This window comes from Fukomys damarensis, unplaced genomic scaffold (genome assembly GCF_012274545.1).
Source record: "Fukomys damarensis isolate Sample0158 unplaced genomic scaffold, DMR_v1.0_HiC HiC_scaffold_28, whole genome shotgun sequence".
Classification (NCBI taxonomy): domain Eukaryota; kingdom Metazoa; phylum Chordata; class Mammalia; order Rodentia; family Bathyergidae; genus Fukomys; species Fukomys damarensis.
This window is the reverse complement of record NW_022900940.1, coordinates 11,549,226-11,577,103: the sequence shown is the minus strand read 5'-3', so window position 1 is coordinate 11,577,103 and position 27,878 is coordinate 11,549,226. Positions and strand designations below refer to the sequence as shown.

At 35.6% G+C, this 27,878-nt stretch overlaps 1 protein-coding gene across 4 annotated transcripts in view; it reads right to left on the bottom strand.

The window, feature by feature from the left end:
* The window catches only part of LOC104866129 (contactin-4), a 536,780-nt gene that overhangs the window by 156,360 nt on the left and 352,542 nt on the right, over positions 1-27,878 (bottom strand). For all 4 annotated transcript variants that reach the window (XM_033756987.1, XM_033756986.1, XM_033756985.1 and 1 more), the window contains 4 exons: positions 27,256-27,358; positions 23,791-23,975; positions 6,375-6,511; positions 4,696-4,825 (listed from right to left, as the gene is read on the bottom strand). In XM_033756987.1, the coding sequence (XP_033612878.1) occupies positions 4,696-4,825; positions 6,375-6,511; positions 23,791-23,975; positions 27,256-27,358 (555 nt within the window). The remainder of the gene's footprint in view (positions 1-4,695; positions 4,826-6,374; positions 6,512-23,790; positions 23,976-27,255; positions 27,359-27,878) is intronic.

Genomic DNA, 27,878 nt, shown 5'->3' with positions numbered 1-27,878 from the left:
CTCAGAGAGTCCCCATAATACTAAATAATTAGGCAGAATTTCCTTGGGATAGAGGCTGAGAGAGTAGGGTGTAGGGATGCAGAAAGGTTGACCAATGAATACGAAGTTACAGTGTAACTTAGATAGAAATAGGTGTAAGAAACTCTGGTATGGTCTTGTGCAATAGGGTGACTATAGAAAGCAATTATTAATGGAATATCTCTAAAGCCTGGAAGAAAAGATATGAAGGTTTTAGTCATGAAGAAATGATAACTGTTTGAGGAGATAGGTATGTTTAACGTGATTTAAACATTACACAATATATAAGCATATCAAAACATCAGATAATATCCCATTATATGCATTATTTTTTGTTTTATGTGTCAGTTGAAAAAGAAAAAAGAAATTTCTCAGTAGAGAAGCTACTTCCGTTTCCCTTACAGTCCCAGCAAAGTCAAGTCATGTTTAAAAGGCAGCATAAACATGCTATATTGAGCATGACAGAAAACTTCAAATTGGACAATCCAATTATCAACTCAAATCACCAATATGATAATCTAAGTGGATACAAATATTAAAGATGAATAGAAACATTAAATTGGAAAGGTTATTTTTAAAAGTTATTTTTAAATCATTTATGGGATATGCAAGTTTCCCCATGACTACAAGATTATATTAGCTCCAGTTCCAATACAGCTTCATGAGTGAGAGGGCTGAAATGATAGCTTTTACCTGGGGATTGTGCAGCACCCTAAGAAAGCGCATAGCAGTAGTCACCCAGGTGAACCTCACTCATGACATAGGTTAACAAGGAAAAAAATATCTGGACACAGCTTCCTTAGGAAGTAATGAATGGTTGATTGTATTAGGTCAGTCACAAATGAGAACAATTCCATCTGATGTAGTCCTGATGGGATGTACTCATATACCAAATTTAAGGTAAAAGTCTTGAGTGAGCCACAAGTGAGTAAATCATCTAGCACCTAGGTTATTTAGCAGTTTCAATCCATTAAATATAGGTATTATGCATACATTAAATACCCAGACAGAACACATAAAACAAGATAAAGGAAAATATCTATGGAATATATGCTTCCTGACCATCTCTTACTCATCACTTTAGGGCTGTTATCCAGCATGTCAGGGGATTTTCTCTACAGCATTGGGAGTTCCTAATATTTGATCAGTAGCTGAAACTAGCATATTTTTTCTGCTTTATCGAGACATATCCTGTTTCTTTGTATAACTTAACCTTATCACAGTTCTAACACAAATTATAAGAAATCAGTTATTTGACCCAAAAGAGTGGGACTATTATAGTATTCCATAGGGGACAAAGTGTCTTATGGAAGGAACATCATATTATGTTTTACTTCAGTTAATCAGTATTAACGTATTTGTACTTTTAAATGGTCAGATGCCTTTACCCTCATTTACTTAAGAGGGACTCTAGGGATCTACCCACTCAACACTTAACTGCCCTTCAATTCACTTGAAATATATTAATGTGAGGTTTCAGAAAGCAAAATGGGATTTTAAAGAATGGACTTTAAAGGTTTCAGTTTAAAATTTCTAAAACAGATCCTTGATTAATTTTCCATCTTTATTTCCCAAGTTTAAGTTCTGCCCACACATGATTTATGCATTTGAGTAGAAATTTTTTAAAAAGCACTCAGTATTCTCTATGTGTAAGAAACTCTGATGGATATTTTGTAACTTTGAGCCTTTGTGAGGCCTTTTACTTGGACCTGGCCCATTCTTGGCCCTTTTTCCTATTTGTCCACATGTAAACTGTGCAAGGTTCAGCTGGCAAGTCCAACCCATTTGCAAAACTCTCCTTCCTAAATTCCTGCAAACATTACTGTTGTCACTATTCATTTGGAATATATCATGAACTGATGAGTTTTTGCTGTTTTCATGTTAAACATAGTTGGAATTAGGTTGGTTATCGAACTTCTCAGGTATTTTCATCTCAGCTTCACTGTAATAATGGTATGATCTGGATGCCCATGAGCTCTCCAAAATCATATGTTGAAATCTTAACCTACAAGATGATAGTATTCAGTAGTGAGGATCTTTAAATGATTAGGTCAAGAAGGTGAAACACTCATAAATGAGTTTATGAGCTTTATAACACAGACCACAGAGAAACCCTTGCCTCTTCTTCCATGTGAGAACACTGTGAGAAGTTGGCAGTCTAACTCTGAACTAACTCTAAACCCTTGCCCAGATCCTTACCATGCTGGCACCCGATCTTGGACTTCCAGTTTCCAGAATTATGAAATACAATTTCTCTTGTTTATAAGAACCCAGTTTATGGTATTTTTGTTACTGCAGCTTGAACAGTCTAAGACATCTAGTTTGCTCATTAGGAAAAACTCAGATAAAGAATTTGTTTAGAGTTGGTTAATTCCAATAGAAAATGAGTGGACATAAATCTCATTAAAGTCAGAACAGTGATTCCTAGCTCACAGGCTTGGTTACACAAAGGCACAGGGAGGGCTGTGCAAAGAGTAGCTTTAAGCTATTACGTATATCCTCTATGTATGCATGTATGCATCCATCCATCCATCCATCTCTCCATCCATGGACAGACATTTGCTATTTTCTGCTGGTGTTCCAAACAAAAAAATTTTAAAAGCTTTTCTCACTTCATTGTAGTAATTTGTTACTATTAGATTTTCTTATTTTAACACAGAGACTTATAATAATTCTAAAATTATAAGGGGGAGTCCCCATACTTATAAACTGGCAAACTATCACCTAGAGAGTTTTAGTATAACATGGTTCATTTTGTTAGGCCATGCCCTGTCACTTTCAGTTTTTCTTTTAACTAGCTGACATACAATGAATGGAGAACAAACACATCTCTTTCTTGGGAAACGCCTAAGCAATCTCCAGTGTTGAATTATACTCCAAAAGGCTCAATTCCAAGAACCAATATTCTCAACAAATCTAGGGAAGGTAGATCCATCCTCCTATCTGAGAAGCTAGAATTATTGTTCTCAAAATTTATGTTGTGGGAGAATAAAGTGCTGAAGTTTCCAAAATGGTTGCGCTTACAGTAGACCAAGCCAGACTGGTGCTTGTTCCAGGAGCACAGAACTGTTTCTAAGTCTCCTTGAAAAAGGCTGCAGCTGTTCCAAATCCTGCAACTGATATAAAATCTTTGTCCTTGATAGGACGGTATACCAAGCTAAACAACTAGGTGAGAAGTGCAACTGTGGGAAAGTCTCCTTTCTGTTTTGCTTTACACACGATGAAAACACATTCAATTTGAGAGTACCTATTTCTATATGTAAGATCTATATGCCAGGCCACAAAGAGTGCTTTGCAGAAGGGAAAGTCAGGATGCTGACTCTAGACAAATTATCAAGATATGTGAATCCACTCCCTTTGTGTGCTGCTTTTCTCTTATTTAAATTCATTTCTAAGCTCTTGTCAAGGACTACTGCTTAGAGCCTCTAAAACAGGAGGTATGACAGAATCATTTACATTTATCTTGGTATTTTCAGATTTTTACTGTCATCTCTTCTTTTCGAATAATAGACAAATTCAGATCTTTCAAAGGATACATGCAGGTTGATGACTGGTCTTTTAAAAAATGCTCATGTGTTTATTAATTCACTTGACTTGTGCTTTCAATTACCTATTTACTCAATTCATTAAGCCATTCTATGAAACCATATCTAAATTCTTTCATTTGTTGAACATCCCATTCATTTGTACATGTATTTAGCACTTAGAGTCTTCTATGTGCTTTACTGTGTTGTTCGGTCTGGAGATACAATGATGAAATGAAAATGACATAATGAGGGCCAGGGATTTAGCTCAGTGGTTTGGTGGCCTGCCTCGCAAGCGCAAGGACCTGAGTTGGATCCCTGGTACCACACACACACATGCACACACACACACACACACAAAAATAAATAAATAAAAGAAAATGACATAATGAGGATGTTAAAGTACAGTGGGAGGGAAAGAAAGATTGCACAAAAAATGTAAAATGCAACCAGGGTCTGCGTTATAAGAAAAGATTGGTACAAGATGGTATAGATATCAGTAATAGGAGGAGTTGGCCCAAGCATGGGGCTTGGCATGACTTCCTGAGGAATTCTCAATGGGGACTAGGGATGGAGATTTGGAAGGAGTAGTGAGAAGAGAAGCAAAAGCCATTCAGGCAGGTGCAATGGGGAGGCGGCCTATGGAAGACAGGGGCTGATAAGTTGGCAGAAAGAGAGGTTAGTCTGGCTGGGGGGAAGGGAGGAACGGTGCTCCTGGAGTCCAGATCATTAGTGCATAGTGTGGAAAATTCTTGGAAGAACAAGAATTTTCATTCTGCCAGCTGTTCAAATAAGCCTGTCCAAACCACGCCATCTTGTCCTTCCTCCAAGCTGAAGTTAGCACCAAATCAGAATGATCACAGCAGACACCCAAATATTTCAGAAACTGCTCAACTCGGAAGTATGATCTATAGAGGAATAAAAAAGAGTGCAAAGGGGACAGTGTTGCTCACTGTTGGCACCAGAAGTTAATTTAGAAAGTGGTCTCTTCTTATTGCTTGTGGACTGCATTACTTGTTTCTTGAGCAATATATTTGGCCTAAAGATTTCTTTACATTTTCTCTTGGGTTGAAAATTTATACCTGGCAAAGTGCTTCTTAGTGCAGTGACTGAGTTTTTATTTATTTTCTTTCTTTTCAGTGTAAACACTCACCTATTACAGTAAGCTCTGCGTTGGAAAAGATGACTCCATGTTTATTCTCTGCCACACACTGATACATGCCTGCATCGGAGAGATTCACTATTGTTATGTTGAGTGTTCCTTGCTCAATTTGAATTCTATCCTGTGGAAGAAAAAAGAAAAAAGCAATGACCTTTTTATACAACTGACACCTTAAGGCAATTTTGCTACTCTATGGAAGGAGCTTAATGGGAAGAAAACAGCCATGATATAAACTATTTATACGATATAATCTATATACGTCAGTTAAATCTGTGGCGGATCAAATGCTAAATGGAACAACCAATACTTCAATTGGTGGAGCTTAAATTGTAGGATTCTCTTGACTTCTCATTAATAGTAAAGCCATTCAGATTAATATTCCTCTAAATAGATGAACTTGAAATTTAAAATGTTCCTTTAATCTCAGTCTTTGTGCTAACTAGGGGAGGGAAGAATGAAAATAGAGCTAAATTTATTGTTTAGAGTTTAGAACACTCAAAGTATGAACAGGAAACATTTTGAAGGATCAAACAATGGTAATTTTCTTGGATAAAGCGGAGTCAAATATTTAGTATCAATTGAGGTATACCCAAAAATTATATATTAATAATTTAATGTCCATTTTACTGCTGTCTGTGGTATTGAGTTAATCTTAGGATCATCTGCTGGTAGCCAATCTGAAGGTCACAAAGACACAGGATGGTATAAGAGATTGTTCTTGTCACCCTGAAAATGTGCAACTTGTCAGTTTCTGTAGCATCAGAAAGAATCTCCTCCTGTCCAAAAGAATTGCCATTTAAAAAAAGAAAAAAGTAAGTACCGGCTTTCTGCTTGCTGCAGGGTTATAATTTAGCTTAGTGGATACTCTGATCAAATGTAGGCATCTCTTGTCCCTTACCTTACATAAAAGAAGAAATATGCCAGTTACTTAAGTACTTATACCCTAACAATTTGTATGGATTTAGATTTCATTGTTGGGAGAATCACAGGCCCGCAGAAACCTTCCAGAGATAGAGGAAATGTGTGAGACAAGAGCTGGTTAGCAGAAACAGTCCCCTTTCTCTTCCTGTGGCCCAGAGCAGGCCCTCTTTCCATAGTGTCCTGGGGGGTGGGGGTGGGGTAGACTGTAAGTGTGAAAAACTGGCTCTCAGTTTGGAGCCTAAGGAAAATGTTAAATCTCAGTTAACATTTGAAGTTCAGTAGGAAAACACAATAAGGACAATTAAATTGAACACAATTGTTCCTCACTCTGAGTGCCTCTCATCCTACCCATGCTTCATTTAGATTTCTTTGTCAGTCTTACTCCATTTAGATGGGCACTCATATATCATATTCCTTCTCTTGTAGCATATCCTGGGATGCATTTTCCTTTGCATCTTAGCAAAATTACATATTCCAGGCCTCTATGTAACTTTCTCATTGTAAAGCTAGAAATGTTAACCAGGGAATATTAAAGATTTGGCATAGAAGATCGCCAGACATGGCTAGAGTCCTGGATTTATTTATAATTTTTATTTGCCATTTACATTCACTTTCATTTTTCCACTCTTTATGACATTTAGTTGTTCATTATTGTGGAAACAACTCACCATTTTTTGTTTCCACACAAATAAGGCCATATTAAGCACTGCAGTCAATCCTTAAGACACAGTTACCATCAGTTTGCTTACCCGAGTAAACAGTGGTTCACCATTTTTAAGCCACCTGTACGTAGGCTTGGGCCTCCCATTTGCTTTACATTCCCAAAAGACCTTTTCTTCCATAGCCACATGGGTATCGTTTATTTTTTGAATCCAATTAGGTTGAGCTATATCAGTTCAAAAAGCAAAGAAAAGGCATATATTTTATGTATACTCAATCTTTGTCTATCATATGCAATTACAGGTCAAAATAGGATTTTAATACAATTTATTTCCCAGACATTATACAACTATCAAGGCTGGCTAGAAGTTCAGTGAGGGAATCTATATCCTCCTGCGAACACCACTGTGCTTCAGATAGCTGGTCTTTTTTTAATCACTGAAGGCAGAATGGATAAAACTTTCCTAATTCATAGAACAAAATTAACTATGGATCTCCTTGAATATGTATTATTATTTTATATTGTTTAGTAGGTAAAAGCCTCTATAACCACCCCACCATCTTTGGCTGGGCTCCTGAATTCTCAGCTACACACTGCTTGTCCAGATTTGTCTGCAGCAACAGGAAGCCTTGTGATAAAGTTTATGCCAACTGTATGTATGTGAAAATGGAGATGATTACTTCCATATTATTTACTTAGACACTTGCCCCAGCTTCTTCTTGATCCTTCACAATGATTGTGTGGAAAACAATAATACCAGAAAAACAGCCCTGGACACAAAGATAGAAGCTACATAGGACGGAGTTAGTGACATAACAACTTTGACCTTGAATGACCTTGTGGAAATCAGCTCTAGACCCACATCCTTATTTTTTGTTGTTGTTGTTGTTGTTTTTGTTTTTTTCCTGTCCCTGAAGTTCTTTTCCACATCCTTATTTTTGGAGAGATTAGGTAAGAGAGAAATAAATTTCATATTTAAGCCACTGTATTGTAGGGTCTCATTTGTTTGAGGAGAGTAAGCTGTCCTTAATTAACACAACTTAACTCATACATTATACACAACCTTTGTTACTTTTTTCTTTTTGAAGAAATATGAGATCATTACTTATTGACTGATTCCATATTTCTAGGATACAATCAATGCACAACAATATAGCCCTACAAGCCCAAATCTTTCGAGTATTCATGTTTTTACAAAACCTTAAGAAATCAAGTCTGCAGAGTCTAACAAATGAATTGGGAGCAGAAACTAATTCTCATATTGCCCCCTGCCATACACCCAAACTTATCTTACTTTTCATATTTCAACTGAAGAAACTTTTTTCCTTCTTTGGGTTCAATGGATGAAATAATATAATTCCATGTTCCATTAAAAAGTCTTCACGAATATCAAATCTTGCCTCAAGTACAATTCATGTTGTTAACTGAAATGGTAACTATATTAGGTAGACTTTTTGCCCAAAGCCATGTGGGAGAACCACAGCTCTCATTTAGGAATAGTATCCATTCATGAGGCATTTTTATAGGGTAATGCTTACTGATGTAACCCTAACAAAGAGAGTTGATCTCAGTATTTAATTAGAAGATGCTGCTCAGTATTCTTAACATATCTTTTAGGTGAGTTGATCCCAGTATCTTCATTCAGTGAAATTTCAAATCATCCATAATTTAATTCAAAATGAAATTGCTTCTGTTGAGGTCAAGCTGTGCACCATACCTTCTCAGGAATAAACAAAAGCAGGAAAACACTCAATGAATCATTTAACCAGCAGAGGTCTCTAGGTCCTTGAATAAATGCTGCTTGCTCCTATCTATAAGCAATTTCATATTTTTCAAAGAACAAAACACAATTTTACAAATCCTCTTTTGATGGGGATGATGCATGGCTGCATAAAGGGGAAGGCCAAAAGGGTCAACTTCAAAAAAAAGTTATAACATCAACAAGCATTAACTTGAATCAAGGGTTATAACCTACATCCTTGAAAGAGCTGCAAGTCGGCTACTGTTCTACATTTTCCTGCTGCTAATGCAAAGGAAGCTAAAAAGGTAATAGTTTTCCAGATCTCTACTGGAAGAATCCAATGTGCAACACTGATAGGACTAATGACGGTTGGGAGGCTGATTTCACATTCAACCTGCTGAATATTTACCTCCTACAGAGCCCAGGAAAACAAAGCAAACAAGAAAAGTCACAGAAATCTGCATGGAATATTAACAACAAAGCCAAACTTTTGAAAGAAAGTAATGAAAAAAGAATCGAAGGGTAAATGTAACTTATGAAGCAAAGTCAAGCTGAAGTTCAAAAAGGAAATATCAAAACCACATGCAGAGATAGAGATTTCAATGTTTTAGATTTCCCTGCAATACTTGGGCTTTTTCAGTGATTTCTTTAAAAAAGTACAGAAAACTAAAGCAAAATCTTGCCATGTAAAAAGGATATGGGGTAGGGATGGAAGGGCTTTGACAGAAATTTGAAAAGACTTCAAACTTCTAATTAGGCAATTCTGAGAGCTCATTCTGCCTCTTCCATCAAGGTTATGGAGGTCAAGGTGCACAACAAGAAGGTACAGTAGTAGTTGTTTCTCCTGGCCAATGTAAAATCAGAACCTAATTTAGTGTTTGTGAATCATCATCATGCTCTTTCTTTGTTTTTAAGTTAAAATCAATTCATAGAAGCCAAATTTGACATAATATGAATATATTCCTCTTGGAGTGAATATCTGCACACACACCCATGAACATAAGGAACAGAATATCATGTTAGATAAAAAAGAATAAGACTTTATTTTAACATGTCACTTGCAGATAAACGGGAAAACCCACATACTTAAAAGTTTTCACTCCAACTCACTTAGATTGGATGAATCATATCTAAGTGGGTGAGATTGTACTACAATAAAGTCCATAGAAATAGTCCATATATTGCTATATCTCTTTGGTTCACCAAGTTAAAAGTGTTTGGATAACAAATACTCCAGTTTGGCACATTACAGAAAATACCATTCGTACCACTTCTTTATGCTATTTATTACTTAGAATCACATTTCAACTACATTTCTAAATATCAGCTCAGAGAAAGGTCTGAAATGGTTAGTTCAGTACTATTATTCCACAGATATTCTTAAAGATGTTTTCTTTGGTATTATGTCAATCCTTTGTAGTATACTGAATTAAGCAATTCTTTTATTAAAATAGAAACATCTGTTTTGGCCTTTTAAATTCTTTCAAAGTTCTGAAAGACATCCTCAATCCTGTTTTAAGCTACAAATTTAAATATAAGCTTAAGGTAAATCCATTAGAATCACAGCAACCTTCTCTACACAATCACTAAAGGTGAGGAGGGCTTGGAGTGAAATGTTTCAAACCCTAACAGATAACAACTTTCAATCCCAACTTACATGTCCCAAAAAACATTTCTTTAAAACTGACAGAGAAATAAGACATTTCCATGACAAGGAGCACCTCAAGAAATGCATGACCACTAAACCAGTAATACAAAAAATTCTCAAGGGTATCATAGAAAGAGACAATGAAGTCAATAATGTTAATAAATCAGAAAGAATTAATACATCTGGCAGTACGAGCAGCTCTGCAAAAAGGGGGAGATGAGGAAATCAGCAGCAAGAAAATAATGCAACACCAGGAGTAAGTCAGTACCTCTCACTGATAACTATCAATGTGAACAGTCTCAATTCCCTAATCAAAAAACATGGATTGGCAGAATGGATCAACAAAGAAAACCCAACAATATGCAGCATACAAGAAACACATTTAATTTAAAAAGATACTCACAGGGCTGGGGATTTAGCTCAGTGGTTCTGGTGCCTACCTTGTAAGCACAAGGGACCAAGTTTGATCCCTGCTAACAACAACAACAACCAAACAACAACAACAACAAAATCCAAAAAACAAAAGATACTCACAGATGAAAAATCAAAGAATGGAAAATAATATTCCATGCAACAGGAACCCAGAAAGAAGCAGGAGTAGCTATCCTAATTTCAGACAAAGTAGGTTTCAAGACAAAATTGATCAGAATAGGCAAAGAAGGGTCACTATATATTGGTTAAGGGAACACATTTCAACAAGAAGAGTTAAAATTTTAAACATACATGCACCAAATACTGGCACACCCAATTAAGAAAAAAACTAATGCACATAAAAAAATCAGATAATCAGCAATACAATAGTAGTGGGGGAATCTCAACAACCCACTGTTGCAAATGGACAGATCAACCAGATAAAATCAACAAAGAAATATCAGGGTTGAACCAAACCTTTGAACAAATGGACCTAATAGATATCTACAGAGTGTTCCACCCAAAGACAGAATATACATTCTTCTCAGAAGCATGTGGGATTTTGTCCAAAATAGACCACACATTAGCCAATAAAGCACACTTAAGTAAATGGGGAAAAAAAAATGAAATTATGTCATGCATATTACTAGGTCATAGTGCAATGAAAGTAGAGATGGATGGCAAAAGAATTCACATAAACTATGCAAACACATGGAAATTAAACAATACCCTCTTGAATAATCAATGGGTCACAAATGAAATTAAAAAAGAAATTAGACAGTTTCTACAATCAAACAATATTGCCAGTATGACATATCAGAACTTATGAGATGCAAGGAAAGCAGTCCTAAGTGGGAAGTTCATGGTAGTGAAAAACAGAAAAACAGAAAAAACTCAAATAAATAACCTAATAAATAACCTAATAATCATGATGCACCTCAAGGTCCTAAAAAACAAGAATAATCTAAATCCAAAGCTAATACAAGGAAGGAAATTATAAAGATCAGGGCATAGATTAATGAAATTGAGACTAAAAAATCAATATGAAGAATCAATGAATTGAAGAGTTGCTTCTGTGAAAGATTAAACTAAATAGACAAACACTTAGCTAGTCTTAACAAAATAAGGAAACACCCAAATCCATGTAAACAGAAATGGAAAAGTTGAAATCACAACAGATTCTGCTGAAATCCAGATTATCACTAACTACTTTTGAGAATCTGTACTCTAATAAAATGAAAATTCAGATGAAATGGATAAATTCCTAGATGAATACCAAAGCTGAACCAAGAAGATATAAAAATCCTGAATCAGCCAATATCCATCAGTGAAACTGAAGAAATAACAACAACAAATTACTAAGGAAAGCACATGTCCTGATAGATTCACTACTGAATTCAAAAGAACTTTAGAGAGGATCTCAAGCCAATACTCCTCAAACTATTTAATGAAATTAAAAAGGAAGCAGTACTCCCAAGGTCATTCTTGGAAGCACTACCCTGATTCCAAAACCTGAAAAGGACCCAACCAAAACAAAAAAGAACTACAGGCCAGTCTCTTTCATGAATACAGATGCAAAAATCTGCAATAAAATACTGGCAAATAGAAGGTAGCAAATCCTTAAAAACATCATACATCATGACCAAGCAGGATTCATTCCAAGGATGCAGGGATGGTTCAGTATACACAAATCAATAAATGTAATACCCTAAATAAAGAGAAGCTAGAACAAAAATTACATGATCATCTCAATGAAAAAGCATTTGACAAAATCCAACATCTATTCCCAGTAAAAACGCTGAGAAAATAGTAATAGAAAGTCTTAATCTTAACTTGATAAAGGCCATCTATGAAAAACTATAATAGTACATAAGATCCTAATGAGATAATTGACAATGCGAAATAGGAAGAAAAGGGCTAAAGGTATAGGGAAAGTGGGAAGGGTAGGGGAAAGGTAATAAGGGAAAAGAAAAAAATGTGAATAAACAAAACAATGGAAATAAAGTGTTTGTAAATGGGGAGAGGAGGAGAGGGTGAAGGAAGGGCAAGGACAAGGGGAAAAAATGAGAACCAAGACCTGTCATATGAAGGTACAAGATCCTAATAATGAATGTAACTGTACTGTATACTTAAAATGTACCAATAAACTCAATTAAAAAAAAGAAAAAAGAAAAACCAACATCCAGAATCACATTAAATGGAAATAAGCTAAAAACTTTCCCTCTAAAACCAGGAATAAACAAGGATGTGTTCTATTGCCACTTCTGTTTAATATAGTTCTTGAAACATTAGCTAGAGAAATAAGACAAGAGAAAGAAATGAAAAGGATATGGATAGGGAAGGTAGAAGTTAAATTATCATTATTTAATGATAATGTGATTCTCTACATAGAAGACCCCCCAAATTCCACCAAAAGACTACTGGAACTAATATCCAAATCCAGCAGTGTAACAGTGTAGTACAAAGTCAATACTAAAAAATCAAAAGCATTTATATACATCAATAACAAATTCATGGAGTGGGAAATCAGGAAAACAACATCCTTCATAACATAAAAAGTGAAATGCTTAGGAATTAACCTATGCAAGAAAGTGAAAGACCTCTACAGTGAAAACTATAGTACTCTGAAAAGGAGATTAAAGAAGATAACAGAAAATGGAAAGACAATCCCTGTTCTTGGATAAGCAGAACAAATATAGTAAAAATGACCACACTTCCAAAACTGTTATATAGATTTAACACAGTTCAAATCAAAAGATCAATAACATTCTTGCAGAACTGTATAAAATAATCCTAAAATTAATTTGGAACCTGAAGAGAGCTAGAATAGTGAAAGGAATTCTCCGCAAAAGGGGGCATCAAAATTCCAGACTTCAAGTTATACTACAAAGCTACACTGATAAAAACAGCCTGGTATTGCCATAAAAACAGACACATGGATCAGTGGAACAGAACAGAAGATACAGAAACAACTCCAGGTACACACAGCTATGTTATTTTTGGTAAAAGAGTGAAATCCTTTTGCTGGAAGAAAGACAGCCTCTTTAGCAAATGGTGCTGGGAATGCCATAGGTTGAGCCTAGGACCCATATTTCTCATCATGTACTAAACCAGAACAAAAATGGATCAAAGATCTAAACGTAAGAACAGAAACACTCAGCTAGAAGATAAAATAGGTAAAACTCTTGAAGGCATATGCCTTAGTTTTTCTTGTTGCTGAGACAAAATACACAACACCCAAAGTTTGAAGGAGGAAAGGTATATTTTGGCTCATAGTTTGCAGAGGCTTCAGTCCATTAATTATCTGGCTCCAAGCCAGAGAGGCATGGCAGAGGGGCTTCATGGAGAAGAAATAGTTCACAGCAGGCAGAAGACAGCAAAAGCAGAAGCAGTGACAATTAGAGACAATCCTCTTTCTGTCCCTTATATCTTACCCCTAAAGGCAAGTAGCACTCAAACTTAGCATTGCACTATGAATTAGTCCCAGTGCCACATCCTTCTTGATCCCAGCAGCACAAACCCTAGATCTGACCACCTGAAGCCCCTCCTACGACCACATGAAGTTTTGAGGGGACATCTAGACACCTAGATACAAGCCATAACGACATGGGTATAGACCAAGACTTCCTGACCAAATTCCTGGTTGCAAAAGAAATAATGCTAAAAATCAACAAATGGGATCACATCAAATTAGAAAGTTTCTAAACAGCAAAGAAAACTTCTGCGTAAAGACACAATGCACAGAAGGAGAAAAAGTTTCTTTCTAGCTATTCCTCAAAGGATTAACACCTAAAATCTATAAAGAATTCAAAAAATTAGACCTCCCCCCAATTTAAAGACTCAATTATAGAATGGGCATCTGAACTAAACAGACACTTCTTAGATGAAGAAATACAAATGGGCAATAAATACTGGAAAAAAATAATCAAAATCACCATTTGAAATAATGAAAATTAAAGCAACCTTGAGATTCCATCTCATTTTAGAAAGAATAGCTACCATCAAGAAATCAACTAATGTTGGTGGGAGTGCAGACTGGTGCAACCACTATGGAAATCAATATGGAGATACCCCAAAGAGCTGGGACTAGAGGTTCCATTTGACCCAGCCATCCCTCTGCTGGGTATCTTTCCAAAAGAGTTAAAAGAATCATATCACAGTGACATACGCACACCTAAGTTTATAGTGGCAGAGTTTGTAATAGCTAAATCTTGGAAACAGCCCATTTGCCCATCAGTTGGAGACTGGATAAAGAAGATGTGGTTTTTCTATAAAATCAAATACTACTCAGCCATAAGAATGAGAAATTAGAATCATTCATAGGAAAATGGATGCATATCGAGGATATACTCTTAAGTGAAATAAATAAGTCACACATGTGTAAATACCAAATAATTTCTCTGGTGTGAAAAACTATAATTGTACATTAGATCCTAATGGTATAATTGATAATGTGAAATAGGAAGAAAAGGGCTAAAAGAGCAGGGGAAATGGGAAGGGTAGGGGAAAGGAAATAAGGAAAAAGAAAAAAATATGAGAAAATTAAAAAATGGAAATAAAGTTTTTGTAAATAGGGAAGGGAGGAGGGGGTGAAGGGAGGGCAGGGATATAGGGAAAAAATGAGAACCGAGACCTGTCATGTAAAGGTACAAGATCCCAATGATGAATGTAACTGTACAGTGTACCTAAAAAGTACCAATAAATTCAATGAGGAAAAAAAAAAAAAAAAAAAAAAAAAGAGAAATCAACTAATAACAAATGCTGGCAAGGCTGTGAGGAGAAAAGAATCCCTTTTCATTGTTGGTGGGATTGTAAATTGATACAACCACTATGCAAAACACTATGGAGATGCCTCATAGAACTAAAATTAGAAATTCTGTTTGATCTAATTATTCCCTTCTTAGGGTCCTTCAAAATAGTTTAAGACATTACACCACAGTGAATTATGCAATCTCACATCTATAGCAGCACAATTTACAATAATCAAATCTTGGAAACAGCCTACATATCCATCAACAGATGAATGGATTAAAAATGTGGTATTTATACACAAAGGAGTACTACTCCGTCATAAAAGTGATAAACTTGAGTCATTTGTAGGAAAGTGGATGCACCTTAAGACCATAATGTTAAATGAAGTAACTCAGGCACACAAGTTTAAATATTGCAAGTTTTCTCTTATAAGGAAAAAATGCATAGTACAAAATAAAATATACATAATAGGAAAAAAAGGTATTGTAATCCAGTGTGAACAACGCATCTAAAAGTATACCCTGACTCAGTGCAACTGTCTTATATGTTTTATATGTTCTTTGCCTGGTTTTCAATCTGTATATATGATAATTAACTGTATAAGGCCTTATAAGATAAATGAATGAATCCGATACTGCAAACATGTAGAAATGAAAGTTTAAAAAATGTTCAATGATTGTGCTGGGATTTGACCCTGTCACAATGCTAGTCTCTTAGACAAATGAACAATCTGTCTCAATCTCTTGTTTAGTAGCTGCCAGAAATTACCTAAATCAAAGGTCATGTATTCTAGCCACTGGAACTGCACAAAATTCTTATCCAGTAATAATTTATATTGCAAGCAGATATAATTGGAGCTCAATTGCTCAAATAATTTTCAGCGGTAACTGGGTCTCCAATTTCCTCAAGCCAGAAATTTCTAACGGAAAAAATGCTAGCATCGGCCTTAGACCTTAGAGTCTTAAAAATCAAAGAGAAAGGACATGATAACCAAATCTCTTTAAATTACTATTGCAAAGATGACTCTGGCCATTCACAATTCGTTCTGACTGCTTACACAATCTTAGAAAAGATGAATCATTTTCATGCAATACAGAGGTCTGGCTAACATTGCTTACAAATATTGCTGGTAGTAGATTTAAGAGCCTGAAGATAATTACCATCGCTAAACACTTCCAAAATCTATATCTCCAGACTTGGTTACTTAAACTTTTAATAGAATCATGAAGATAATCTCACTGTAGCTCAACTCTAATGTTTCAGTAGTGGCATTAAAACTATTCACTTTCCAATGTTATTTCAGAGAATCTTCCAGAATTATAGATTTTTTTAAAACTCCTGACTTACAATTTGCAAACATCATTGAAAGGAAGGACCAACTTTACCAAAACTATTTTGCATTTTGGGGGCTACACCCAACTAACATTTAGTTAGCTGTAATAATCTCCACCTTTTTTACTTCAAGCTTTTATGCATTCCCTATGCACCTAGTATTACACTCCCATCTTCTCAACTTTCAAACTCGATTTCATGAATTGAAATATGTGTTTTTGAAGATACCTTCTTCAACTGCAGCAGTCTTGAGCTGTTCTCAATGTTGAACACTTCTTGAAAATTTCGTGTAAACAAATGTAATTCAATCGCTATACTGTGCTGATATCATATTTTGTAGCTTTGTATTTTGAGCCTGGAGGTTGAAAACTTAACTCTTCTCCTCTGAACTGATGGAAGGTTGAATTTGATGATATCAAGTTATAAGTTGATGATATAAAGTCATCTTTGACTTTACTGTTAAGCCTTCAGCCTTTTACATTACCTCTTAGGCCAGGCGTTCTGGCCGTTCTCTCTCTCATACACACACTCCTACTTATTGGCTCCATCGCTGTGGAAGCTACAATTGCCCTTTGCTTCTGGCAACAGAAAGCTGTAGAGGTAATATATGATCAATCTACTATGGAGAGCAAAGATCAACTCTAGACAATCTGGCAGAACCAACTCTGTGAAGATGCACCAGAAAGCAACCTAAAGTGGGCAAATTTCTACTAATAGATATTCATCAGCAAATAAAGCAAACATGGTTAAAAACATAATCTGTGTAAAAGATAAAGGGTAAGGTTTGTGAATGTGTTTTACATGCTATAAATATTACACTAAGTAAGAGAACATTATCATTATTTCATATATTTAGGTTAGTATTTAAAGTTATCTGCCATCTCTTCCACCAGGTTTTTTTTACTTTCCATCTGTACCCAGTGAACGCACAAAGCCTACAAAATAAGTCTTTTCATTGCCCTCAGTTCCAATAAGCCAATTCCTGCCTCCAACCCTTTGTATCACCTTATCTTCTAAGAACGTTCTCCTCCCCTTTATCAACTAGTAAGTTTTTTTACTCTGCAGTAAAGCAAACACACTCTGCAGTATGAATCCTTCATTTTCTCAAATCACAATCCTCCTGACCATGCAGCTCATCTGGAACCAACAGCCAAGTGCCATCATTTGTATTATTTTTTTGTGTTTTGGTTTACTTGTTTATAGTTGACTAATTTCTAGAAAAATGCATTGTTAGTTCTTCTTCTCAGAGGTGCTATACTCAATTTAGAATATTATAAAAGAGCCACATAGTTTAAAAGCTAAATTGGCAACTTGTTCGTGTTTTAAAAGACTGATTCACTAAGCCCAGTTCTACCCAGATAAGCCAAGTTATGATTCTAGTCTAACATGGATTCATCTCTTTACATTTTTTAATCCTCACTTTAGCCTCTACATAGTGTGTCTCTGAATCTGATCTGTTTGAACTGAATTTATTCCCTTTTCCTTCCCCTCTCTATCGGAGGCCTCAAATACAATTAATCATGGACACATAGAATATCTTACTAGTGTCACACTTATGCATACCATTTCAATACCTTTTAACAATGTGCATGTTAAAGGTATGTACCCCATTTTATAGACAAGGTTCAGAGATATTAAGGTCAAGATTCAGAAGTGGCTTTCTCAAGACTGGCACATAGACCTACTCAACTCCAATATCTGTTTTCTACCTAGAGTATCTCAAGATACATCTAATGTGTCTAATGGCAGTGGGAATAGTTCTTTGGACCTAGGGCTCTCAAAGTGTAGCCTCAGGACCCCTGTAGGTGCCAATGTCCCTGCAGGGAGTCCATGAGATTCTTTCTAACCACATCTATGTCAGACCACACAGTTTTCATGTACTTCAACCAAAAAACAAATCTAACATCACACAATAGAACAAGTACAGAAGTACACATGAAATTCTAATTTTCTTCTATTTCTATTAAGATAAACATTTAAAGGATTTTCACAAAATATAAATAATGCCACCCACCTCAAACACTTTTTGTTTAGACAAATATAGTCCATTTTCTTAAAATGTGTAAATTGTGCACTGGTTGTATTTTTGTCATTTTAAAATGAATTAAGTACTAAATAAAATCCTCAGATTTATTTAATAATAGTATGGTAGATATTGGTAGATATAATGCAGATAAAAAAAACTTCTTTGAGGTTTTCAGTAACTGTGCAGGGTTGAAAGGACTCTAGAAACCAGAAGTTTGGGAACTCTTGTATTAGATAAGCAGAAAACTGTCAGATAAGTGGATCTATTTATGCAAAAACAATACTCCATAATGGGTAAAAAGTATAACAGCTACATTTTGCTTTCTAAGACAATATAGAAAGACTTGAAAAACATTTCAATATATTGGTCTTGAAATCATTCTTTCTTTCATGGTGTATAATCTCTCTTGAACCGAGGAGCTTTTACTCTCACTCCTATATTATTTCTCACTGAATATCATCTGCAGTATGTTATCAGTGTGCTCTCCTTGAAAATCTGCAGCAACTCACTTATTGGAATAGCCAGATGAAAGAAACAAAACATGTTGACTTTATCTTACTGGGATGCTCAGGAGAACACCAATGCCTCATTATCAGTTCTTTCTAGGACAATTAAGCAGATAATTTGCTGTGACATTTCCTTATCTACTGTGTTCATTCTTTGGTCACTTTGTCCTTTAACCCACTTTACAGGGCTGAATGTTATCTAGCAATCACATATACATAACACATCTGGGGGAATCAGCTGTACTACAGAATGCTTTGTAGTCACTTACTGATGACCTTAGAGATACTGAAACACCATTTGCAGTGTCAAGTCTCCAATTTTGCCTTTAGAACCAAAGAATTGCAACACACAAGGTCTAGACAAATATCCTACATGTAATTGGGGGAAAAAAAGAAAAGCTCTTTGGAACTCAGTAATCAAGCTATCAATTTAGAAAACCAAAAGTGAAAAAGTCAAGTGTTCACCCAAATATTTTCATGTATGGTGCTCTTGTAGAAAATATGCAGAAAGAGTATCTAGGTGATACATTTTATTAGGAAAATTGACACATATAGTAGAGCAGAAAGAGCAGCTCTAGCTGGGTATTGTGGCAACACCTGTAATCCCAGCATTTGGGAGGGTGAGGTAGAAGGATTACCACGAGTTCAAGGCCAGCCTGGGCTACATAGTGAGTTCAAGGTGAGCAGCCTGCACTACAAAGCAAGATTTTTTAAAATCCCCCAAAAAACCAAAAACCAAAAATAAAAAAGCAGCTCTAGTAATAGCTCTGTTTATCAATCATTGTATGACTCTGGATATGTTATTTTATGTCTCAGGTATATTTTCTTTATTTCTAAAAATCATGAGATTGGCCTCAATAATTCTTTCCAGCTCAAGCATTATTACATTCTATTAAAAACAACCTTGTTTGATACCTAAAGATAGTATTTTCCTTATTTCCTAAGGATAACGATGGTTTTAATCTCATAAAACCTCATTTTATATGGGAGAAATTGAACAAAGTTACTTAATATCAGGTTCACTGATTTTGTAGTTCATTCTTCTAAAGGATGACTATGATACTATTTGTGCAAAAAAAAAAATGACTACAGAGACACAGTAAAAATAAAAAGATGAGTACTTAGCAAGTGAATTGAGTCCATACATATTATAGTTTGTTTTTCTTGCTTAAAAGGTAATTGCCTTTGCATTCTCATTCTACTTTGTCTATGTAGACTGGCTGCAATGCCCGATGTGAAAGCAAGCTGTAAGCTTTTGACAGCATCTAAGAGCAGTATCTCTGGCTCTCTTTTATCTTCACTCTGTCATTTGGAAGAAGCCTAGTAGAGCAATGGTTCTCACAAGGCTACCCAAGTAGCATCAGCATCATCTGCAAAATGAATTGAAATGCAAATTCTTGTGTAGTGCTACAGACCTACCAAATCAGAACTGCTGTGTATGGGACCCAGTATTTTGTATTTCAATAAGACTTTAAAGTTATTCTGATACACACTGAAATTTCATAACATCTAGCTCTGCTTCTCATTTTGTACAGTTAAACAGTTTATTTTAATCTCCTTGGGAATCAATTTTTTTAATCTATAAACTAGGTGGTTGTAAAGAAATGCATATGCAGCCTCTCCATGTCCTTACCTCCATTGGATTCTTAGTCACCAACATCTCTTACCTAGATATTGTCAATGGCTTCCTGACTGGTTGTTCAGCTTTGGGTCTTTGTCTTCAGAACTGTATTCTATTCACCACAAAAGCAACCAGAGTGAAGTTTTAAGAGCTTGATTCATTGAGTCACTGCCCTATGAAAAATCCTCCAATGGCTTCCCATGCACCCAGAATAAAAACTAAACTCCATTTGGCTTACGAAGTATTGCATAGTCTGCACCTTCCTATGATTCAGACTTTTTACCTTTGTTCACTGTGATGTAATTATATAGTGCTGACTTCGTTCTTGCATTTCAAACATGTTAAACAATTTTTTTATCCTCCAGGTTTCAGCTCAGAGGACAATTCTCACACAAGGCTTCAGAGACTATCTTATTGAAGCCTTTCCTATGTTTCCAGTTATTTTCTACCATATCAACCTAATTATTTTCTTCATAACTTATACCAAAATATGAAAATTTCTAGTTCATTTCTTAGTAGTCCATTATTGGCCAACTTTTGCTGAAATATCAGGTACTTGAGGGCAAGGATTTGTCTTGCAGTCCTAGTGCTGCCTAATTGTGCCTAGCACATGGTAGATGATGAAAAGACATTTGTTGAACAAATGAATTTATCAAAGTCAATTTGTAAAATTTCTACCTTTAGCAACAGAAATTCATAACATTCTACCTTTAGAAATAGATCTATTTTTAAGAAGCTTTTCATGTAGAAAAATGACTGCAAAGCAGATTCAAAACTAGACCACATCAGCCAAGCATAAGTCATGGCACCCCCGAAAAAAGAAAGAAACAAAGGAAGATTGGGTAGGGTAAAATGTTCTGTAAGAACTCATTTCAGTTTTTCATATACACCAAGCACACAGAGCATGTGCTAACTTAAAGGAAAGCTTGGAGGAACACATATAGGGGCTTCTGTCTTACCAACACAGAGAAAAGAAGAACAATGAAATCCTTCCAGCAAACCTTTGGAAGGAAACTAACTGATTTTAGTGCAAAAAGGAAAGAAATTGTCACTTTTGCCAACAAGCCAGTATAGCACACTTGTGGCTGTTGCAGTAGAGTTCACAAATGGAATGCAACAACTTGGAACAACAGCAAAAGAAAATAGGCTTCTAAGCTCAAAGCTATGGTTTCTAATCCCTGAGCTCGAACACCTGAATGTTGTAAGAAATTGTCCTGTCAACAAAGACAGGATGTGTATGGATAAGTGACTGGGGCTACTTTCTCCCTTTTGGGAAATCTACTCAGTAATTTTAATTATAATAATTTATTTAACTTGGAGATTTAGGTAGTTGGTTATTAGAAATACAGCACTGGGAAAACCCATATATGATAAATAAATAAATGGGTGAAGGGAGTTGACAGTCAAGCACTTATGTATAATTAAGTGCTCCTGTGACAGTGAACACAGTTAGATAATTTCTATGTCAATGACATGCCAGCTGAGGAAGAACAAAAGAATAATCATAGATGCAATAGCCAAATGTTATGACAGTCAACACTCTGAAACATTTCCTTACACCAAGGATGCCAGGCAAGTGAGGTAAAACTTGAGTTATTTTCAGAAAACAGGTAAATTTTATGCTGCCCAAGAGCATGGTGGCAGGTAACTCCATTTAAAAGGCAGACATCAGTAACTCCTAATTTCCATCTCTAGGGTAGGATTCTAAAGGAAAAGTATCATTGCATAATGCATGGGGGGGGTCCTCCATCATAATAAATGTAAATTATTGTATTTCCAGAGCAAGAAAATTCTAACCACTAGGAAGCACTTATTCCAACACTGGTTACAGGAAATTGTATACCTTTTTAACATACTTAAAACAGGTATTTCAACTGAAAACAAAACCACAAGAGTGAAAATTACTTCATTCAATTAGTTGAGCAACTCAAATAACATTTAGGAACAACCGTCACTGAATTGAAAAGTCTGTTTCAACTAAGAATAAAGAGAAAATGTTGCCTAATTACTTAAGCAAGTTCAGATTGTTTGCTGCCCACCTGACATAAGGAAACGATCACACTGGGGAGAAAAATGAACCTTAGACAGTTAAAAATATACAGTAATTGCACCTCACTGAATAAATTTGTAACCTTCATTCTTATGTTTTTCCAGTCAGTTAATTATGGTGTCCTTTTGCTTTTCAACTAATCAAATGTGGTATCAGCTACCATAATTTAAGAAAGAGCAAAGAACAAATATCAAGTTTATTACTTGGTATCCATAGAAAGAGGAATGCTTGAAGACAAGTGCGAATTTATTCAAACAACTGTTTCCCAGTTCACTGTGTGAAGAACCTTCTGTATGTGCTCTGTATGTGCTCTGTATGCGTTCCCACACCAGACCAGCTGCACCAAAGGAATGCGAGTCCAAAATGTTGAGAATCACTTAATGGAAGGGCCCTGAAGGCTGGCGGACACGGGATCTCCCCCTAGTTTACAATCAAGCTTCTAAGACACCTTGTATGACTACTGAACAGTATTCTTTGGCCACATCTTAAAAGCAGAATTCTTTGGAAGATGAACTGGTAAAATAAGTAGATTTCAGTGGTATCAGTTATTGTAAAAAATAACTTTTGCTACAATTTGTCCCCACAGAACTACTCTTTTTCATAAATTTAATATGCAATAGTGCTTATTTAAACCATTTAAAAATAAATATCAATCTATAATATTTACTTTCTATATCCCAGAGAAATGAGATTCAGGCATGTTCCAATTTGGCAGAACTCCATTTTCTTTTAAAATGTCTATCCAGTGAAATCCTTTTCTCAACTCCCAATCAATACCCTAACAGGTTTTCCAAAATAGGCTCAATGATGACCACGTGCTAGAGGTTTTACATTTATATTATGTTTGGATCAATGCCGATGATTTATCAGAATAGGAGCAGCTGCACATAAAAAGTCTTTGGGGCGAGAGAGATTTGTCATGGTCTACTCTGAGAAGAACTAAATTTGGACAGTGTGCATTTTGAAATGTTCATGGTATCACAATGAATTGCTACCAAACAGGAGCAATTACAAAGGATTAACACAAGCTTCAAATCAAAATTCGAATGAAGCATAAAGCTTTAGAAAAATAAGGCAGAAGCAGAAATAACAAACTGTTTCCCGTGTCAGGTTTACAGTTTGAAGTGAAGAAGGAAAACAAGCTCCTTTGGAGGTGTGTTCACACTAACATACGTCGCCCAAATACATCAGCCTAATTCCTTCCTCTCTGCTCCATCAACATCCTCATCCCCACCCTCACTCTCTACACCAAGAATGATCCAGGGAGCACTAATTATGAAGCAAAACAAGAGCTTTAAACAGTTTGATTCCATACAATCCCAGCAAAAATAAATAGATCACAAGCCTCTCAGTATATTATTTTAGTACAAAGAAGTTCTATAATACTGAAAATAATAAAATGGAATCACAAACTTACCATAAAAAGTCAACTGCCCCCTTGCTACATTTTTTCCTCTAGAATTTTCAGCCACACATTCATACAAGCCAGCATCTTCCTGCTGAAAATTGGGAATTTCAAGAATTCCATTTGACTTATGTCTTCTGGCTTTCCTTGCTATGGGCTTTCCGTCAGCTCTTCTCCAGGCAATAGTTGGTACTGGGCTGATAGAAAGATTAAAAAGGAGAGAATCAAGTTACAGAAAACTGTTTATTAATTGAATCTATGCTAACAACCCTCTTGTTCTTGATTCTAAACACACAAGGTCTTCAGAGTGTTACCTAAACTTCATTCATTCCTATATTGCCATTATGTTTTTAACTGTATCTATATCTGTCATATTATTTTATGTAGTGTTTTTCTTAAAATCAAATAACTTTTCTGAATCTTGAATAAGATAACCTTACCTCCTGTGCACTATTATATAAATGAAAACAGACTTTATATGCTTCTTATATTCTTTTAATATTTTGTTTTCTAAATCAGACATTAAAATAAAAATGCACAGGCACATTTGTGATGTTTTTAAGATGACTGTAAATTCATGTACACTTCTCCTACCAAGGTGAGATCTAAGCCTTCTCCCCTTGAACCTGTTGGGTTCTCTGAATACTTTTACTAATAAAAGAAGGTAGAAGTGATGATGGATTGATTTTCAGGGTTGGCATTAAGAAACTGATGGCTTTTACTTTGTTTCTTGGAGCGTTCTCTCTGAGGCACCAAGGAGAAAACTGAATATTTTGAGACAGAGGCTCCCCTCTTGATGGCCTTGGTGAGCTTGGTCTTTCAATGTCCTCACGACACCAAAACCGTGAGGGAGATTTTTCTGAGCTCTCTGCATCCGCTCATAAGCCAACTCCTTACTATGAGGACCCCAAGTGACACAGCACAGAGCAAGTCCCCCGGTCAAGCCTTGCCTAAACTCGACCCATGAATTGTGAGATATAATAAGATGCTCTCTGTTCTTTCAAAGTCTTATGTGGCAACAGTAACAGAAACAATATAAAGTTATGTCCAATAGTGCAAGGACCTTACTTTGAGAAATACCTAAATAATACACAAATAATAGTAGAAAAAATAAGATCTAAATTCTCAGAGACTCAATTCATTCCAGGCACCCTGATTGTTCTTCTTATTGTGATTTATATATTGAGAACTTGACCAATTTATAGTAGTCCATTTGGAAGGTGGTCTGAGGAAACTTTAATTAAAATAGTGAGATAAAGAAAGAAGCAATCTGTGAAGTCTTTATGTAGTCTCAAGGTATCTATCATTCTTCTGCCATAACTGTTTAGAACACATCTTAAATGGCAAGGAGAGCATCAATAAGCCTGCAAATCAATGGTTTAGTGAGCTAACCACAGCTTTTGAGATTGCGGCTTCCTAGCAGGGATACAATTATTTACTTATTTATTTTTCCACAAGTCACTCACAGAGAAGTAATTAGACTAAAGACTTGCTAATCTTTTCTGGGAAACCTGAGATGGTATTTAAAAGATTAAAGCCATCAACTCTACTATATTTGTTTTAAAATGATTTAAGGTCATTAAACATTTGCTCAGAATGCAGAAAGGGCTCTATTAAAAGTACATTATGGGTACCTTTACATTCAATGAGATATAATTTAATACCTGCTTTACAAACAACTGTACTTAGATGCAGCCTTTCTGCTCGTCAGTGGGCCATGATGGGGTGTGTTAACAGCTAGGTATATATACCCAAACATTTCTGTGTAGGCTAGAGGAGGCCAATTTGCTTCTTTTGTTTTTATCCTAGTGCCATTCAAGCAGTGTGAATAGACTTCAAGTCATATCCTATTTTGAAGTGTGAACAATGTAAATTTTTCTCTTTGCCTACAGGTTTTTCAGTGTGTCACCTTGTAGAGTTTACCAAAGGTATACCAAGACTATCTGGTTACTTGTTTTTACTTTTTCCCCCAAACTGATTTCACACACACACACACACACACACACACACACATATGCACACACACACAGAGACATACACACAATTTTAAAATACAAAATACAACCAAATTACACAGCATGTAATCTGCTTTTATTCTTTTAGCAATAAATCATGGAAATTTTCTATGTCAGACGTGTTATTTTACAGCTTGACTTTTAATGTCTGTCTGTTCAGTGTTCACTCCCATAGCTATATCATAATTTATTTAATGATATGCACACACACACAGAGACATACACACAATTTTAAAATACAAAATACAACCAAATTACACAGCATGTAATCTGCTTTTATTCTTTTAGCAATAAATCATGGAAATTTTCTATGTCAGACGTGTTATTTTACAGCTTGACTTTTAATGTCTGTCTGTTCAGTGTTCACTCCCATAGCTATATCATAATTTATTTAATGAGGCAAGTTTTTAAGACACAAAGTAATTACCACTATAGTGTTTGGTAGCAAAGTAAAGATCTACTGCAGTTCATATGTCCATGGTTTAAAAGCATTTGGAAACCAAAATAATTTAGAGTTGAAAATAACATGAAAAAAGAAACACTTTCTGTGGTAAGACATAACACAAAAATCAATACAAAATTATAACATGAAGTTATAAGAACTGGGAAAGAGTTAGTGTTGTTCCCTTAGTCAATACTTAGGCACAGGAAAAAAGATAGGGTGTTGGCAATGGGTAGCCAGATAGATGGGACTGGGAGTAGACAGAGACTGACACATAAAGTAAAAATCCACAGAAGTTTATAGACTCTCACTTTGCATGAAAATTTATTTTATAGTTGCCACATCATTTGTGCTGGTTACTAGCACGTATAATCCCCAAGTGATCTGCATTTCACTGTCTTTATGCTATGGCAGATAGTCTACAGAAAAGCCAACTAGCTCCCAAAGTAAACTCTTCTAAGAGTAATCCAGACTAAATAATAAAGTTATAAATAATTTTCACACGACTCTGTAAAATAGTCTCTCTTAGAGGATATCATGTCTTATCTATCTCTAGCCAGAGGAGAAGGGAATCAAAAGTAGAAAGGAAGTTGGCAATTTAAAAAGAAATTCAAGCAAAGTTTGATGTATCCTCTGTAAACTGGGGCCAAAACAAAAGTATGTATTTTTCCAAATGGCTTGCCTGCTGTACCTCAAATGAAGGCCATTGTTTTCCTGTCATTTTGGGTTACACAACATGCATATTACAGACTACAACAACAGAACAAAATACTTTTGCAGAATTGCCCACTGTCCTCTCTTCTGCAATGTGGCCACTGTGGCAGCCCAATCCTTGCACCATTACATGCCTCTCTCCATAGTGAGGGGGAAGAATCAAAGATGCACACACACAATGACAAGAAGATAGGATTTGCTTGCTTTTTGGACACTCTGAAAACACACTGTGACTGGTGTAAGGAAAAATCTCCTCCTGGCCAAGCTCAAGGAAAAGCCAGGAGGATGAGAGAAGCCAGCACTTACTTTCCTAGAGCAAAGCACTCCAATTTGACCATTGCTCCTTTGGCAGTAGGGACTGTTTCGGGAAACTGAACTTCTATCTTGGGTTCATATTCACCCATCATCCCTGTGAATAAACAAAGGTGCAAACATTCAGAGATTCTTTCGAAATGCATGTGTTTTATGTTAATGTAGGACACCCCTATGCATCATTATGCGCACAATTAATTCCTTCATTTAAAACATGTCCTTTCTCTAACAGCCATGAAATTGTGGCTCTTCTCCCAATTACTGCTAGAGAAAATTTGTATCAGAGTGCTGTACCATCTGCCTTGGATTTAATTTTCCATACATACTACTTGGCTTCTCAAAAATACTTTTCAATGGAAGTCACATTAGGGAGAAAAAGGCTGATTAAAGTCCTAGCCACTAAGAAAATAATCTCTGTGGAAACAGAATGCATAAAATATAAAAAATTTAATAAAATACACTTTTAAAAATACTTGCATGCTTTATGATATTTATATGAGATACTTTTTCTAAGTCTTTCTGTGGCCACAATTTTTATTTTAATTTCCAAAGCCAATCTGAATCAGTCATGAATTAGTATATGCAAGGTAACATCAAAAAGTCAAAAGCCTGCTTTT